The 15,566-nt window shown below is 49.5% G+C and overlaps 7 protein-coding genes across 7 annotated transcripts; 5 read left to right on the top strand and 2 right to left on the bottom strand.

Annotated features, from left to right (window-relative positions):
* Nucleotides 1-112: 112 nt before the first annotated feature.
* N7518_005873 (uncharacterized protein) lies at nt 113-392 on the top strand (the record flags this gene model as incomplete). Its single annotated transcript, XM_057186800.1, has 2 exons — nt 113-121; nt 165-392. 2 exons carry the CDS (start codon nt 113-115, stop codon nt 390-392), a joined length of 237 nt encoding a protein of 78 aa, XP_057038503.1.
* A 191-nt stretch (nt 393-583) lies between these two features.
* Nucleotides 584-2,349, top strand: N7518_005872 (uncharacterized protein; the record flags this gene model as incomplete). Its single annotated transcript, XM_057186799.1, has 4 exons — nt 584-685; nt 762-872; nt 952-1,038; nt 1,102-2,349. The coding sequence occupies 4 exons, from the start codon at nt 584-586 to the stop codon at nt 2,347-2,349; spliced, it is 1,548 nt and encodes a 515-aa protein (XP_057038502.1).
* Nucleotides 2,350-3,397: 1,048 nt separating this feature from the next.
* On the top strand, nt 3,398-5,088 carry N7518_005871 (elongation of very long chain fatty acids protein; the record flags this gene model as incomplete). The annotated part of the gene is made up of 2 exons (XM_057186798.1): nt 3,398-4,186; nt 4,249-5,088. 2 exons carry the CDS (start codon nt 3,398-3,400, stop codon nt 5,086-5,088), a joined length of 1,629 nt encoding a protein of 542 aa, XP_057038501.1.
* Nucleotides 5,089-5,883: 795 nt separating this feature from the next.
* On the bottom strand, nt 5,884-7,459 carry N7518_005870 (putative MFS transporter; the record flags this gene model as incomplete). The annotated part of the gene is made up of 2 exons (XM_057186797.1): nt 5,884-6,050; nt 6,109-7,459. The coding sequence occupies 2 exons, from the start codon at nt 7,457-7,459 to the stop codon at nt 5,884-5,886; spliced, it is 1,518 nt and encodes a 505-aa protein (XP_057038500.1).
* Nucleotides 7,460-9,501: 2,042 nt separating this feature from the next.
* N7518_005869 (uncharacterized protein) lies at nt 9,502-11,012 on the top strand (the record flags this gene model as incomplete). Its single annotated transcript, XM_057186796.1, has 4 exons — nt 9,502-9,906; nt 9,969-10,692; nt 10,750-10,828; nt 10,877-11,012. The coding sequence occupies 4 exons, from the start codon at nt 9,502-9,504 to the stop codon at nt 11,010-11,012; spliced, it is 1,344 nt and encodes a 447-aa protein (XP_057038499.1).
* A 303-nt stretch (nt 11,013-11,315) lies between these two features.
* On the top strand, nt 11,316-12,139 carry N7518_005868 (uncharacterized protein; the record flags this gene model as incomplete). The annotated part of the gene is made up of 3 exons (XM_057186795.1): nt 11,316-11,785; nt 11,841-11,918; nt 11,965-12,139. 3 exons carry the CDS (start codon nt 11,316-11,318, stop codon nt 12,137-12,139), a joined length of 723 nt encoding a protein of 240 aa, XP_057038498.1.
* A 733-nt stretch (nt 12,140-12,872) lies between these two features.
* On the bottom strand, nt 12,873-14,524 carry N7518_005867 (aldehyde dehydrogenase family protein; the record flags this gene model as incomplete). The annotated part of the gene is made up of 5 exons (XM_057186794.1): nt 12,873-13,029; nt 13,082-13,151; nt 13,209-13,838; nt 13,883-14,409; nt 14,466-14,524. 5 exons carry the CDS (start codon nt 14,522-14,524, stop codon nt 12,873-12,875), a joined length of 1,443 nt encoding a protein of 480 aa, XP_057038497.1.
* Between the last annotated feature and the right edge of the window lie 1,042 nt (nt 14,525-15,566).

Raw genomic sequence — 15,566 nt, 5'->3', positions numbered from 1 at the left:
CCATTGACCGCCTCCCATAAATAACTGGAACCGCCGGACGCGCGTCTCGAGGTCGAGGTCGAGGTCTTCTAGTATCACATGATTTCCAAATGCAGTAGGACCAATCATATCCATGGACTTTGTAAGTCCGCAGACCCACATCCTATCTCCATAACGAAGGATAGGTGAAAGAAAAACAAATAGGTAGCTTCTCTTTGATTGAGCGTGTCATCCTTAGTGCAGGGGCCATGCTAATCTTCTTTGTATATTTTCGTTTGACCATATGCCCCGAAGGAACCCCTGTTTGGGGCAGAAATGTACCGCCTACTTATTCTGGCAGTGATGGCAGAATATGGTCAGACCGCTTACTCTGTTGGCAATCAAATGTCTTAAAGCACGTGAAGGAACATTAGGAATTCAGTTGAATTGTCTTAGAATTTGCGATCATAAATTATTCACTTATATCCTATAGTCTACGCGCATGTACACTGTAGATCAATTACTATATCAAGCTCGCACGTGATTAAGTGAGGATATTGCCGTCACAGCTTCCCTTACCACTTAACTAGCAACTTGTCATCCCCGCACTTCCGTCTGCAGCAGAATGAGTGGTTTACGCAATACTATCAAGGGTGGCTGGCACCCAGAAGGCAAGGAAGGTGGGAAGGAGAGTTGGCGAGGTGATTTCAAAGGCATTAACCAGGTGGTAAGCTCACCCCTCGTTGTCCCTCTGGGACTCGTAACTCTAGCGGCCATTGATGCTAACTTGAACTTGCTATTAGGCTGGGTGGATGGGAAAGGGCAAGGAAGGTGAATCCTCTGGCTCTGGCTCTGGCTCTGGCTCTGGCTCTGGACGTACCCCTGAGCCACAAGGGGGTATCAGAGGCTCAGTGGTAAGCTCACCCTTACCCCTCACCCCTCTCGGGCTCACTCGCATCTCGGCCATTGATGCTGACTTGTATTTGCTACTAGGCCGGTTGGATGGGAAAGGGAAAGGAAGGTGACTCCTCCAGCTCCGGACACGGCTCCTCGTCACAGGGGGGTATCAGGGGCCACGTGGTAAGCTAACCCTTCGTGTATTCACGACGCGGCCCATTGGTATTAACCATTGCTTGCTTTTAGGCATCCTTTATGGGAAAGGGCAATGAAACCAGCTCAAACCGCTCCGAGCATGTCTCACAACCCTTGTCGGCCCTAAAAGACCCATCTTTATTTGGGCCCCCTCCGAAACATATCAATTACCATGGAGCCGCCGCTGCGCCAAATCAGACAACCGCCCAGGATCCCCATCGCCGAGAAGTAGCCGAAGTAGAGGAGGAACAGTACCAAAGGCCGCCCCCACCGATCCCGTATCGCGCCGACACAAGTGGCCTTTCTACAGACAATCTCCCCCCACCACCAGTGCGGCGACTGGACTCTGCAAGTTCCGCCTCGAGCTCAATCTCAAAGCAAAGGCCACCAAAGCCCCCGCCACGACTTCCCGCCCGCAATGCATCCTCCAGCTCCGAATCGCTCCCCGCTTATTCCCCTGGCCCGGTACTCTCCCACGATTATATCAATCAAGATGCTACGTCCCGCCTAGCAAACGCGGGCGTCTCGGTTCCTGGATTTGGAATCGGCCAGGAGAAATCTCCGTCGCCTGCACATACACCTGTCAATGAGCTGCAGTCACGCTTTTCCCAGATGAACACGAGATCTCCATCGGCGCCCATCCCGCCTGCTCAGTCGCACCCTGCAAGTAGCACATCTTCTCTCCATAACTTCCGCGAGCGCCACGCAGATACCATCGACTCGGGGAAACAGAAGTACGGTGATTTTCGTGAGCGCCACGCAGATACCATCGATTCGGGAAAGCAGAAATACGGTGATTTCCGTGAGCGTCACGCAGATACCATCGATTCGGGAAAGCAGAAGTTGAGTGGTTACGCGTCACGGCTCACTGGCTCTTCTCCAGCAGCTCCTAGCCCACCGGCCCGGCCCGCGTCGAATACTTCTGGTATGAACTTGGAACCGGCGGAGCCCGCACGGGGCACATCCTCTGTGCAAGATTTCCGTGAACGCCATGCCGACAAGATCGAGTTGGGTAAAGAGAAATGGGGTGGAGTCACATCACGTTTCAACACATTTGTGGAGGAACGTAAATTCTCCGCCGAAGCCAACAAACGGATCCCACGCCCACCTGCTCGTCCTATCCCCATGGCCCACTCTAATTCTTCAGCGGTCTCATCCACAGAACCCGCTCAACGCAAGAAGGCCCCTCCACCACCTCCACCCAAGCGGGCTGAATTTCGTGCGTCTCCTGTTGACGGTTCGTCACCAACACCTCTTGGGGGGCCTCCTCCTATTCCCCATGACACCAAGCCCCGCTGAGGACTGTACTTTTAACCCTGTATTTGTGTACGTTGTGCATTCCTGGCGTCGATGGGTGTTTTTTTAGGATGGAAATCGAGCAATTTGTCATGATGACGATATATTTGTCCTGTACGGTGTACAATAGTTGTACATCATAGTCCCTGTCTATCCCGGTGAGTCTCATATCTTCGTGCTTCGGTCATGCATATTCAACATCCAGTAAGACCGAGGCTGCATGTGATCGGATTAGGGTTGTTTTATACCTGATTTCAGATCCCCAACATTTTTGGGCCGATTCCAGTGGTTCAACCCTGGAGTATCCCAACAAGCAGCTGATCCCGATTGGATAATCCGAGGTCACCTTCCAGGGTTCCTTCCTTGACAGTTCCGGCCTTCCAAGCCTTTTTGTCAATTTAACCTTTGCCGGCCAAACCTTGGTTGAGAATCTTCCGGGGAACTCGGAACTTTGTCCAGCTGACTCAGCGGCATTTCCCCACCCAGCCCTATTGAGGTAGGGGGCATCTGCAAAGTACAGGCTTTGGAGGCATGCGGATGGCATCAAAGCACGGGGCCGGAGTCCCGACATGTCCGGACTTCCCGGTCTGATCTTCTAAAGACATCGGAGAATTATCCAATCATCCTAGTTGTTGGCAGTGCAATTTATAGGTCAATGCCCCAGCGGAAGCTCAATTCTTGCCATATAAACACCATAGCTACTCTGCACGAAGTATACAAATGAGAAATGTCCACGGGTGCACGTACATAAATGGAGTACAACAGGTCACAGGTGTTACTCTTCTAGGCAAGTGGCGATTACCAACCTCGGCACGTTTGGAGCCAAGCCTTGGAATTCCCAACAAACTAAGCGCGGGCGGATCGAGATCGTCGGCCATTGCCCTTGTTGAGAAATTTCAAGGGCAGTTTATCTGGAGGATCCACTGGGCTTCCAACACTTCAACCGTTTTCTCTTTTCTTTCTTTTTCTTCTTTAGAATCATATCTTTTCTCCTATAGTCTTTCTCCCTAGTTGACGCGTTGAATTGAACGCTTCCGCGTTGGCGATAATCATGCACGACTTCCATGTGCCCACCGAGTTTGGCCAGGCGATTGTTCGCATTGCCTTCCCTCCCGCCTCTCTCCTCGCCTTCCCTCCCCATGAGCTTCCAGTGACCGTCCCCGCACCTCACGTTGACACCCCGACATGGAAGCAGCCCTTCAACATCCCGAACGATCTCTATAACCAGGTGCTGGACGTCCGGCTACCAATCACAATCGCCAGTGTCTATGCGATCACTGTGGTTCTGCTCAACCGTATCAACAAGAGTCGCGGATATAAGCCATATGCGTTCAGCAACACTCGTTTGTTTAAGCTCTTCGTCGTTCTTCACAATGTCTTCCTAGCTGTGTACTCCGCATGGACCTTCGTGGGCATGTTCCTGGCATTCAGGAGCTCTTTCCCCGATACCGACGACCCTCACGGACTGGTCGGACTTGTGGATTCACTGTGCAAGATCAATGGACCCCGCGGTTACGGCAATGCCGCTACATACAGCCCCATCACTGACGAGTGGTCGATTCCCAACCCCGCCTTCCACCTCACCAACGGCATGCCAGACCCCACGGATGCTGGCCGTCTGTGGAACCAGGGCTTGGCTTACTTCGGCTGGTTCTTCTATCTGTCCAAGTTCTACGAGGTTGTCGACACCGCGATCATTCTGGCCAAGGGCAAGAAGAGCTCCACCCTACAGACCTACCACCACGCGGGAGCTATGATGTGCATGTGGGCTGGTATCCGCTACATGGCAGCTCCCATTTGGATCTTCTGCCTGGTTAACTCGGCTATTCATGCTATGATGGTAAGTCGGACAATCGCATTGCTTTTGTTACGCAAACTTACTAATCTTTTTCTTTACTTTAGTACACCTACTATACCCTCACGGCCCTCCGCATTCGCGTCCCTAACGCCATCAAGCGCAGCTTGACCACCATGCAAATCACCCAGTTCGTCTTCGGAACTAACATGGCCGCCGCCTACCTATTTGTCCACTACACTATCCCCTACCCGTCCGGTAGCGCCGCCTTGCAACACCTGACCGATGCCGCTTCCGCCACTGCCTCTGCCACTACCGATGTTGGTACGATCTCCTGGTTGAAGAAGCTGGCATTCCGGGCTGCGGGCGCAGAAGGACTTGCCGAGAACGTGGGTACTTCTTTCACCGCCGCGCCTGTCCAGCAATCCGGCTACTCCCAGCAGATGATGACCTGTGCGGACACCACCGGACAGGCATTCGCCATCTGGTTGAACGTTTCCTACCTTCTTCCTCTCACCTACCTCTTTGCGCGCTTCTTCGTCCGCTCCTACCTGAACCGCAAGGATGTAGGAGTGAAGCAGCCCACGCACATGGAGGCCGCTGAGAAGGCTGGCATGGATGCTCTGAAGAGTCTGAGCCGCGAAATTCGCAAGGCTGCCATTGAGGGCGAGAACAGCGAAGCTACCACTGACGATGAGGTCATCAAAGCCCAGGCCCAGAAGATCGCCGGCAAGGTTACCACCCCTGACTCGCCAGTCCGCACCCGCTCGGCTGCTGCTTCCAAGGCAAATGCTGTCTCGGCCTTGGTTAGCCGGTCCGAGTCTGAACAGGGGTTCGCTAAGGTTCCCGCGAAGAAGGGGGCTAAGAAGCAAAAGGCCGATGAGTCTTCGTCTAGCCCGAACACAAAGGGCGAGAACCCATTCGGGGTATTGGATAACAATGCTTAAATGCTACCTTGGAATTGGTGGCATCTTCCTATACCGCATAGATTTGGAGTTTGGGGTTTTTTAAAATGATTTGATTCTCGGACATGATATCCGACAGCTTTGTTTTGGTGTTTTCAGTCGCGGTTCAGGACTTCCCGGCACTCATCATCGGCCCGGTGTATTCGGATAATGGGGGATATCCGGGGAAACGGGAAACGGTATCCCCGGACACTCGGCTATCCGAATTGCATAGATAGACCAGGATGACTTGAGGCTGTGGATTTGCTTGTTTTTACAGCATCTTTGTATTCTCGGCCTTTTTCGATTCGTGAGCATATTATTATGTATATCTTTATCACGCGTTTATTGTGTAATGAGAAGATGGTATTTTTATAAGAAGTCCCAGGCATGACCACTATTTATGTATTCTTGTCCTCCACCTCCGAAGTAAGCCCGTAACGTGAATGGAGAAAAACACCCGGTTAGACCTTGGTATCGCAGTGCATACATAGTGATTACTAGGACTTTGGTCCTATTGGCTTTAGGCTATTGGCTTTAGGATTCACCAATTTGTTGAGCGCGTTAAATGGTATCTTCCCGGATTTTGCCACCCAGCTTTGACGAATTAGCCTGGGAAGGGAAGGAATCCACTTAGCATCTAGTTCTACGTGTTATACGGAGCATAGTACATATAATCATGACCTCTTATACGGTCGTCAAATGATATTCTCGATATCTATCTATTGCAGATCCCAGTGTAGCACGTATACTATAGCCACATAGGCATCAGAAATAAGAATAACACTATAACCAAAATTAAACCAAAAAGCGGAAACCACGACGGCTTCCTTCACCAGGGACAGCACCCTCAACCTCCTCACCGCGATCGAGCTTCTTATTGAGACGTACGAGCATAAACCGGAGCACCGTTGCAGAGATAATGGCGATGAAAGCCGTGGCGCAGTCAACAGACATGGCAGGCACTATAGGATAATTAGTTAAGACTGCTAGAAACAAAACAAGCGGTAGAGGAATACGGACCGAATCTCGGAGCCTGAGAATCAGGATACATATAGCTGGCATAAATACTGCTGCCATTGCTAACACAGTTAATAGCAGCCAGAGCAGCGGCGCGCTTCGCAGCCGGTCGAGGCAAGGTATTTGAGATCCAGCCGAGAGCGACAACGTAGCCGGAGTAGAAAGACGGCACCATGAGCATCATCGCCACATAGCGGGGTGCGGTAGCTGTGGTGGTGGCAGCAATGATGAATGCCACGACGGAAATGTATAGCGGCCCGGTGACGTGGAAGTACCGCTCTCCGCTACGGTCTGCGTGCCATGCGTTGGTAAATGCGCAGATGACGGCCAGGCAGTAGGGCGGTGCTGTCAGGAGTAGAGTCTCGATGTTGCCGTATTCGAGTGTTTTGACGACTGTTGGGAAGAAGTTGGTGACTGAGGCGGAGGAGACAATACAGAGGATCATGAGCATCAGGATCCAGGTCTTGATGTCTGCGAAGGCGAGCTTGGCTCCATGCAGGAAGGTCTGCTGTTCGCTGTCGACCCAGTCGTCTTCGCCGATGTCTTCTTCCAGACGCCACACGGCTAGTTGCTTCTCTTCCTCTGAAAGCCAGCTGGTCGTGCGGGGAAAATTAGGGAGAACGAAGATTGAGATGAAGGCAATCACGATAGTGACGGCACCTTCGATGATGAATAACCATCGCCAGGCGCGCAGTCCGAGCACGTTGTCCATGTTTTTAGTAATGCCTGCTGCGATCAGACCCGAGAAAGCACCCGAGAGCAGGGATCCAGAGAACAGCGCTGCGGTGCGGAAGCCCAACTCCTTGCGGGTGTACCAAACACTCAGGAAGTACAAGCAGCCTGGGAAGTAGGCAGCCTCGACGAAACCTAGGAAGAAGCGAATGACCACGAGACCGGTGTAGCTTTGAGCAGCGGCTGTAGCGGTGGAAATGATACCCCAGATAACCATAGCAATAGGGAGGTAGAGGGCTGGCTTGCCGAATTTGTTCAGCATCAGGTTGGATGGGATCTGCATCAACAGATAACCGACGAACAATATGCTGACGCAGGTCGCGAACTGGTTGCCCACAAGCCCTAGGTCTTCCTCGAGGCCTGCTAGTCGAGCGGAGGCGATGTTGTTACGATCGAGGTAGTTGAGAATGTACATGATGATTATCATGGGTAGTAGACGCAGGTCAATCTTGCGGACGAGAGCTTTCTCGGCCTTCATGCGTTCTTCGGGCGTTAGGTTGGCAACGTATTCGGGGGCTTCTTTCTGTGGGTTGGGCCTGTCGGCATTGGCGACTATTTCGACATTGTCGACGCGAGACTTGTCAATATCTCCTACTCCGATGTCTGAGTTTCTGGGAGACATTTCTGTTTGCTTTTCCAATGTGAGAAGAGGGAAGTATGAGGAAGATGAGAGAAGGATAAATAAGTAGCAAGACTACACCAGCTAATTCATATAAAAGTCTGAGCCAAAGTCGATAAGAAGATACCAGAGGAGGCAAGGGGTATAAGGAGGGAGAAGAAGAAAAAAATCACACGTGGAAAGTGAGACTCGGAAGTCGGACGAGTTGCGAGTTGTGTGGAATCCTCTACAGGGGTGAGATATGTGGCGTTGATATCTAGTGGTCCGAGAGCAGTATGGCATAAGGAGCAATGCCCAAAACTTGCTGGGCTATAACTGCTATTCCAATCAAACCCATGTTATATGACGGTACACCCGAATATATTTCCCCGCAGAAAACCTGCAAAAGACCAGGGTAATGCCAGACCCCGGACTTACCCCGATCATATCATCATTTACTGGCTATTTGTGGGGAGAAGCTTTTTGTGGGGAGAAGCAACAGGGGACGAGGTTGCATTTAGAAAAGATCATCTCCCCGCGTGGGGTATCCTCGTATTTAAGCGCATTTAAGGACTACGTAAGGAGCACCCCGGCGTGGGGGTGGATTTCAGTGCAACATGAGTGATATATTTCTGGTATTTCGAAGCGAGGGATGCATAGGAAGTAAGATGGAGCAAATTCCTCTAAGGTTAGGGTTGTGATTATTATCTTTGTCTTCACCCTTATAGAAACAATAATGTTATAGTAGATCTTATTCGAAGGCTATCATGTGCCTTGATTATCATTAGTTTTAACCGACCACATTCAGAGGACTGCAGAAATCAGGCCTGGTCTATATCAGTTGAACAATGACTTTTAGCAATGTATTCAGGTGTTAGATCCAAAGATGGAAGATCCAATATCAGCCCTGATTTAGTACTGCATTCGACCCCCACGCATTCTCATACAAGTATGCTGTTCCCATCATGATATCAATGGTATGGGAAGCCAAGATTCCTCCTATTATCCTGGGGTCCGATCCCGATATTCTCGGTTTCCCGATCCCTTCATTCCTTTCGGGTCTTCTCTTCATTTCGGACCGAAAAGGCATTCCGGCCTGAAGAGGGACTGTAGAAGCATAAATTAGACAAGAAATGTGAAGAATGCAACAGCTCATTATCAAAAACCTTATTGAAACCATAGATTCCAACCCAACCTCAACCTATCTCGACCTACAATCAAGAATTCCTTTTATGAATCATGACAGTGGGCTGGGCAAAGCTAGTTTCTAAAGCCCTGAAATCTCTCACTTGCATCATTGCTCACTCTCCATGACGTTGGATAATGAATTTCCACCTACCTAAAAGCTACTTCGGGTATAGCGCCATTTGAGCGATATTTCTGGTTGTGTAATTTGCTATGGTATCCATATGGTATTAATACCTATCACATGACTTCTAGCCGTACTATGACCTGCACCATGAAGCTATTCAGAGACGAAGCTAGGGATCACCTGGCTTGCCGGCGATAGAACAAAATGAATAGAATTTTCAACCCAGCTCCTTCGTACAGTTGAGCCATAACTAGTATTACATACCGGTCGCATTTGATCAATTAAAGACTCTCTGCTAGTTAGCATTTGAATCCTATTTCAGAATTGTATTGGTGCCCTTCAGAAAGTGACCAGGCTGAGAATGGAAAGCTTTGGCAAGTAGGTAGAACGACCTAAATGTGATGTAGATTTCCCACCCCTGGGATCTTAGTTGCGCTGTATAGGGTGTCCTCACTGTTGTATGTTTTTCCCTCTTTCAATTTCCACTTTACGTTCAGCCTTCGTGTGAATGAATCCTTTGATCGGATAACGCTGTTTTTGAGTTGAGCCGAAGATAAGCGCTAGTGCGCGGCCCGCGGTGACCCGAGTGCACTATCCGCCAGCCGATGTAGGCTCGGGACCTGTGAAGTATATATGAGAAGATAAGAAATTAATATGAGAAACAATTTGCTATATATTTAACTTGACACTCACATCTTTCTGCTTCACTTCAACCCGTCTCAAACCCCGTTTTGTTGATTTATCTATATTCACCATGCCAGGCTGGAGGAGTCTCAATGTCGGCGTTATTGGCGGGGGCATCGGGGGAATGTCCGTTGCAGTTGCCTTACGTCGGGCAGGACACACTGTGACCATCTACGAAAAGTCGGACTTCGCAGGTGAAGTCGGCGCTTCGGTTTCGTGTGCTGCCAATGGAACCCGCTGGCTACACGAGTGGAACGTGGATATCGCCAAGGGTGACCCGGTGGTTTTGAAGAAGCTTATCAACCGTGACTGGAATACGGGCGAGCCCGTCAGTGTGTACGACCTCGACGATTATGAGAAGCGCTGGGGATATGTCTACAACATGTTTCATCGCCAATATATGCATGCCATGCTAAAGGATTCGGCACTGGGCGAGGGTGAAGGAGCGCCAGCAACTCTCAAAGTGAACTACCGGGTACAGTCATCACTGGAAGCTGTCTGAAAATTGAGCATGTGCTAATGTTGCCTGGGATCTAGTGCCGCGATATCGATCTGCAGACGAGTACGGTCGTCTTCGAGAACGGTGAGGTTGTAAGCCACGACCTAATCGTGGGGGCAGATGGAATCGGGTCGGCCGTTCGAGGAATCATTGGAATTACGCCAGAAAAGCGAGCCTCCGATCAGAGCTGCTTGCACACCAATGTCAAAACCGAGGATGCCATCAGGCTCGGCCTGGTGAACTACGCCGAAGATAGCGCACTGGAGTACTGGAGTGGACAGGAAGGAAAATGGGATAAGATTGTTCTGTCACCCTGTAACGGTGGTGAGCTTCTGTCGTACTACTGCTTCTTCCCACGTGAGCAAGGCGACTATTCAACACAGGCATGGGGGGCGGAAGACCGCCCTGTTGAGGAACTTCTCGCCCCATACCCAGAACTAGACCGACAAGTGTTTGACCATTTGAAGATTGGGACAGAGATCAAACCATGGCGTCTCTGGGTCCATGACCCGTACCCGTATCTTCAACGCGGTAGCACCTGTCTCTTGGGGGATGCTGCACACCCGATGATGCCTCATCAAAGCCAAGGAGCCTGCATGGCTATTGAAGATGCGGCAGCACTTGGAATCTTATTTGGTAAGCGTTATTTCTCTGGGGATATTACCCAAGCCCTCGCTGTTTACCAGGAGGTACGTCTGCCTCGGGTTACAAGAGTGCAGGCAGCAGCGGCCAAGGCGGCTTACAATATCAACGAGCGGATTGGTGAGTGGATTTCATTCAACGGGTGTTGTGGTGCTTTATTTTCTGACTAGCGTATAGGTTTCTCCGTCAACAAAGATATTCCCACCTATAAAGTCGAAGACGCGAAGAAGGTCCTTACAATAGAGGAAATGAATGCGTGAGTTCGATCGACTTCAGGTGTTGGGCAATACTGACAAGTAACTAGCTATGACATGTATAGAGATATCGAAGAGAAACTCGCCGCAAAGCGCGGGACAACCTATACCGACAAATTCCTGTGTGGACTTCCAATCGGACTTGAACTGCCGAATGGAATCACGATCGGCGCAGTTGGAGCATAATGCTTTTCTTTTAGCTTGGCTTGTTTTCATCAAGATGTTTGTATATTGAGCTAGGTGGTGATGTAATGTTGTCACGCCAATCCCCTAGAATTTGTACCTGGGACCAACTTTCCCGTTGACTTTATCCTCACCTCCATCAAACCAACCTCTTCCCTTTTCCCATCTTCATCTTCATCTCCACCCAATTTCTTGACATTTATTAGCTTCCATAATATCCCCCGTATACGCTCATCATGGCTGAAATCCATTTTCTTCCCAATATGCCTGGTAAAAAGATGACTACCGGCTTTGAGGACGGCCCGGATGCTACTCGTTATCCCCTTCGGGAATACCATCATCAAAAAGTTAAGCGAGCTTCCAACACCCATCACACCAGAAGATTCGGCCGTTGGCATGGGTCCAGCTTTCACTGAGGGAAAGTATCATTGTCGCGACGGGAACGAGACGGCCTTCATGCGCATCTACAAACAGATCCCACTTGATGGTACCCGACTTGAGGATTCAGATGTGCGGAAACCCCAGGCCCGTCCACCAGGTGATCATGTGGAATTGGAAGCCTTGAAATTCCTCACAGAGCAAGAATGCTCTGTCACTCCTCGGCTGCTTGGATATCGCATTGGTCAACAAGATGAACATGACATTGTCCCGGGTGGTTATATCATCCACCTAGTATGGGAACAGGTGGAAGGCGAATCCCTTGACTTCCAGCAGTTCTGGGCTCTTCCCTACGCGACGCGGGAGAAAATCCGCTGGAATTTTGAAGAGGCATACAGGTTTGTCACTAAGCACATTGAATATGGTCGCTTATCTACGGCTGACTCGATCCAGGAAACTTCTGAAGTTCGGCTATGAGCCGATTTTGTCGGATCCGTCAAAGATCATCATGGACAAGGCCACACTTGATGTGTATGTCCTACAAATTCTCTTGCAATCTCAAGCTAATGGAATTTAGGAAAATCTCCGGATTCAAATGGGCCGAGCGTGTTGACACGGACACAAAAGACACAAAATGGACTCGAATCAACTTCGCGAGTTTTTCTCTGGCTTTGATCTCCTCGAATGACGATAGGTACCTACCTGATCTGGCGAATGATCTCAGACGTGATGCCAAGGGCTGGAGATGGTGAGGAAGAGTCTTACATACCAAATGGAACCAGCGGAAGGACTGTTGATGTTTAGATTTGTTGATGTTTAGATTTGTTGATGTTTAGATTTGTTGATGTTTAGATTTGTTGATGTTTAGATTTGTTGATGTTTAGATTTGTTGATGTTTAGATTTGTTGATGTTTAGATTTGTTGATGTTTAGATTTGTTGATGTTTAGATTTGTTGATGTTTAGATTACTGAGTATGGGAACAATGATCTTGGCTGTCATTTCATGTTGTGTATTGCTTAAGACTATCTATCTGTCTGGCAGGAAATGGAGTTTTGACTGTTCGTTCCGCATGTGGATCCTCGGCCCGATGCCCAGTTCACTCAGTCATTTCAACAAGTACCTGGAACATCGAACACGATAGCAAGGGCCGAAGGTGATAGGAAGGAGGTTTACACAGAAGGACCCAGGGATAAACCGCTGTTGCTTAGGCTGGTCTGGTGTGCTTGCTCACTTAGCTTGATAATGATACTATGAAACACCTGGATTTTACTGGTTGTATGTAATAGTCCTGGCAATCAAAAGGGACTATTTAGGATCTTCATAGCGCATAATCAAATGTAGAAGTCCTACGAGGTATCGGAAAAGCAGTTGAGGAACCAATGTTCTTCAATTTGGACTCTATACAAAACGAAAATTTCCAATCACGTATCATCATTTCATTACATTCAATCACCCAGATGAAATTTCTTATATTCTTGGCCATTTTAGAACAGAGCATCGCCTAGGCGGTAGTGCACAGTCTTGACCTGGGTGTAATTCTCAAGAGCATATGACCCGAGCTCACGGCCAATGCCGGACTCCTTGAAGCCACCGAAGGGAGCCTGGTAAGAGATCATGTTGTAGTTGTTGATCCACACGGTACTGCAGTAAAGTTAGCTTTGTTACAGCAGTAAATAATGAAGATATGACATACCCAGCCTTAAGAGCGTTAGAAACGCGGATGGCAGTGTTGATGTTCTTGGTGTGGACGGCGGCAGCGAGACCTGGATACAGTTAGAACGACAAATCATAGTTTCACCATGAATATGAATAATACATACCGTAGTTGGTGCCATTGCCAATACGAATGGCATCGGCCTCATCTTTGAACTTGGTAACGGCGATAACAGGGCCGAAGATTTCCTCTTGGGCGATCTTCATATCGGGAGTGACGTCGGTAAAAACAGTGGGCTGGATGAAGTAGCCCTCAGTACCGTGGCGCTCACCACCAAAAGCGACAGTGGCACCCTCTTTCTTGCCGTGGTTGATGTACTCCATGATACGGTCAAACTGAAGCTGCGAAACCTGAGGGCCCTGGAAGGTGTCACCCTCGAAGGGGTTGCCGAGCTTGTTCTGGGCAGCACGCTCCTTAAAGCGAGCCACAAACTTATCGTGAATGCTCTCCTGGACTAACAAGCGAGAACCGGCGCAGCAGCACTGGCCGTGGTTGAAGAAGATACCAAAGTTAGCCCATGAGATAGCGTTGTCAATATCGGCATCCTCGAAGACGATGTTGGGGGACTTGCCACCCAGCTCTAGAGTAACCTTCTTTAGGTTAGACTTCGCAGCGGCCTGTAGGATCATACGGCCGACAAGGGTAGAACCAGTAAAGGCGATCTTATCAATGTCCATATGGCTCGAGATAGCGGCACCAGCAACACGACCGAAGCCGGAGATAACGTTAATAACACCTGGGGGAAGCCAGCCTCAACAATAAGCTTAGAGGCGTATAGACCAGAAAGAGGGGTCTGCTCAGCGGTCTTAATGATCACAGTATTACCGGCAGCGATAGCGGGACCAATCTTCCAGGCCCACATAAGAATAGGGAAGTTCCAGGGGATGATCTGACCACAGACACCAACGGGCTCGTGGCGGGTATAGGAAAGAGTCTCGGAATTAGTGTCAATGGTCTGGCCAGTGATCTTGTCGGCCCAGCCACCGTAGTAGCGTAGGCAGCCAGCCGCATTGGCAATATCGACCTTGGCCATAGTGACGGCCTTGCCGTTATCGAGGGCCTCAATGGAAGCCAGGGTCTCCATATCACGCTCGAAGAGCTCGGACAGCTTGGTCAGCATACGACCACGGTCCGAGGGGGTCACCTTCTTCCAGGGACCCTCAAAGGCTTCACGGGCAGCCTTGACAGCGATGTCGACATCCTTCTCGGAAGCCTCATAGACGGAGGTGATGGGCTTTTCGGTGGTGGGGTTTAGGGTCTCGAAAGTCCTGCCGTCAACACTCTTGACGAACTCGTTGTTGATGAACCTAGAAGCAGGAACCAATTAGCGAAGTGATCATTGATATCAGGGGGTAAATCGTACAGGCCAAGAGGCTGTTCATAAGTGACATTGGGAGTCTTAATGGTAGTGTAGAGGGACATGGTTGCACAGGGTATCACAAATAGATGCAAGAAAGAGAAAGCCGAGGGAATCTCCAAGGTCTTTATATGCTGTAACTTATACTTGACACAACGTGTGTCCTTGGTTTTTGACTTTCTTGCGGGGTCAATACATGTACTACACACCCAAGTCCACTTTTGTCCACTTTTGTCCACTTTTCTCATGGACCCTTTGTATTGTCCTTTTATGATTGGTCCGTCTGCTGTTGGAGCTTCCAACCTTCCACGGTTCTGTAGGTTAATTACTCGGAAACCCCTTGATCGTAGTTACCGCCTGCCGAGACAGCTATACCGCCGGTTTCTTCACATTTTGACTGGCGAATGATTGACAGTGTACATGTAAATTATGTCAATTGCCCCATATGTAAGTCATATGGCTAGTATTACCTGGTTTTTCAGTCTTCTGCAATAGCTCCATCTATCGGGCTTGGCGCCGATGTCCTCTCTCGGGCTAAGGCCGAGTAGATGATCTTTGACATATTCATCCCGGCCGAACTTCCGAGATGGTACAAGTGCGTCCTTACAGTTTATGAGTTTATCTCTACATCCTGCGTATGTTTCACCCTTTTTTTTTTATACAAAAGGCCAAACACCTCCTATTGCAGACCGAAGGCCGAAAAGAGGGGCTAGTGGGCCTAAAATGTGATCATCGATGTCTCCGTACGCGGGCTAACATCTCCCCGGTGACACTGCCGGTGGGGAAGGGGAAATGGGGAAATGGGGGAAATGGGGGGATGGAGAATGGGGGGATGGAGAATGGGGGAATGGGGAAGAATGGTAAGGTATAGGGTAACAGTCAAACCCCGTTGAAATCAAAGGATCGTTGGAGAGAGCTAAAGGCTGTCTAAAGTGAGGGTATTCCGAGGTTGGCATTTTACGTTGACATGCATGTCATTTTTGGATTATGTAATCTTATTTTTGGTGCTTGAAACCGGCAGAATCCCGACGAAAAAGGCGGAATATATGGCTCAGCCAATAACGTTCCGTAGAATTAAGAGAATTATACATAAAGGTAAGTTTGGGA

This window comes from Penicillium psychrosexuale (genome assembly GCF_028828465.1).
Source record: "Penicillium psychrosexuale strain IBT 29551 chromosome Unknown utg000004l, whole genome shotgun sequence".
Lineage (NCBI taxonomy): Eukaryota > Fungi > Ascomycota > Eurotiomycetes > Eurotiales > Aspergillaceae > Penicillium > Penicillium psychrosexuale.
The sequence above is the reverse complement of the archived record's forward strand: the minus strand, read 5'-3'. Positions and strand labels throughout refer to the sequence as shown.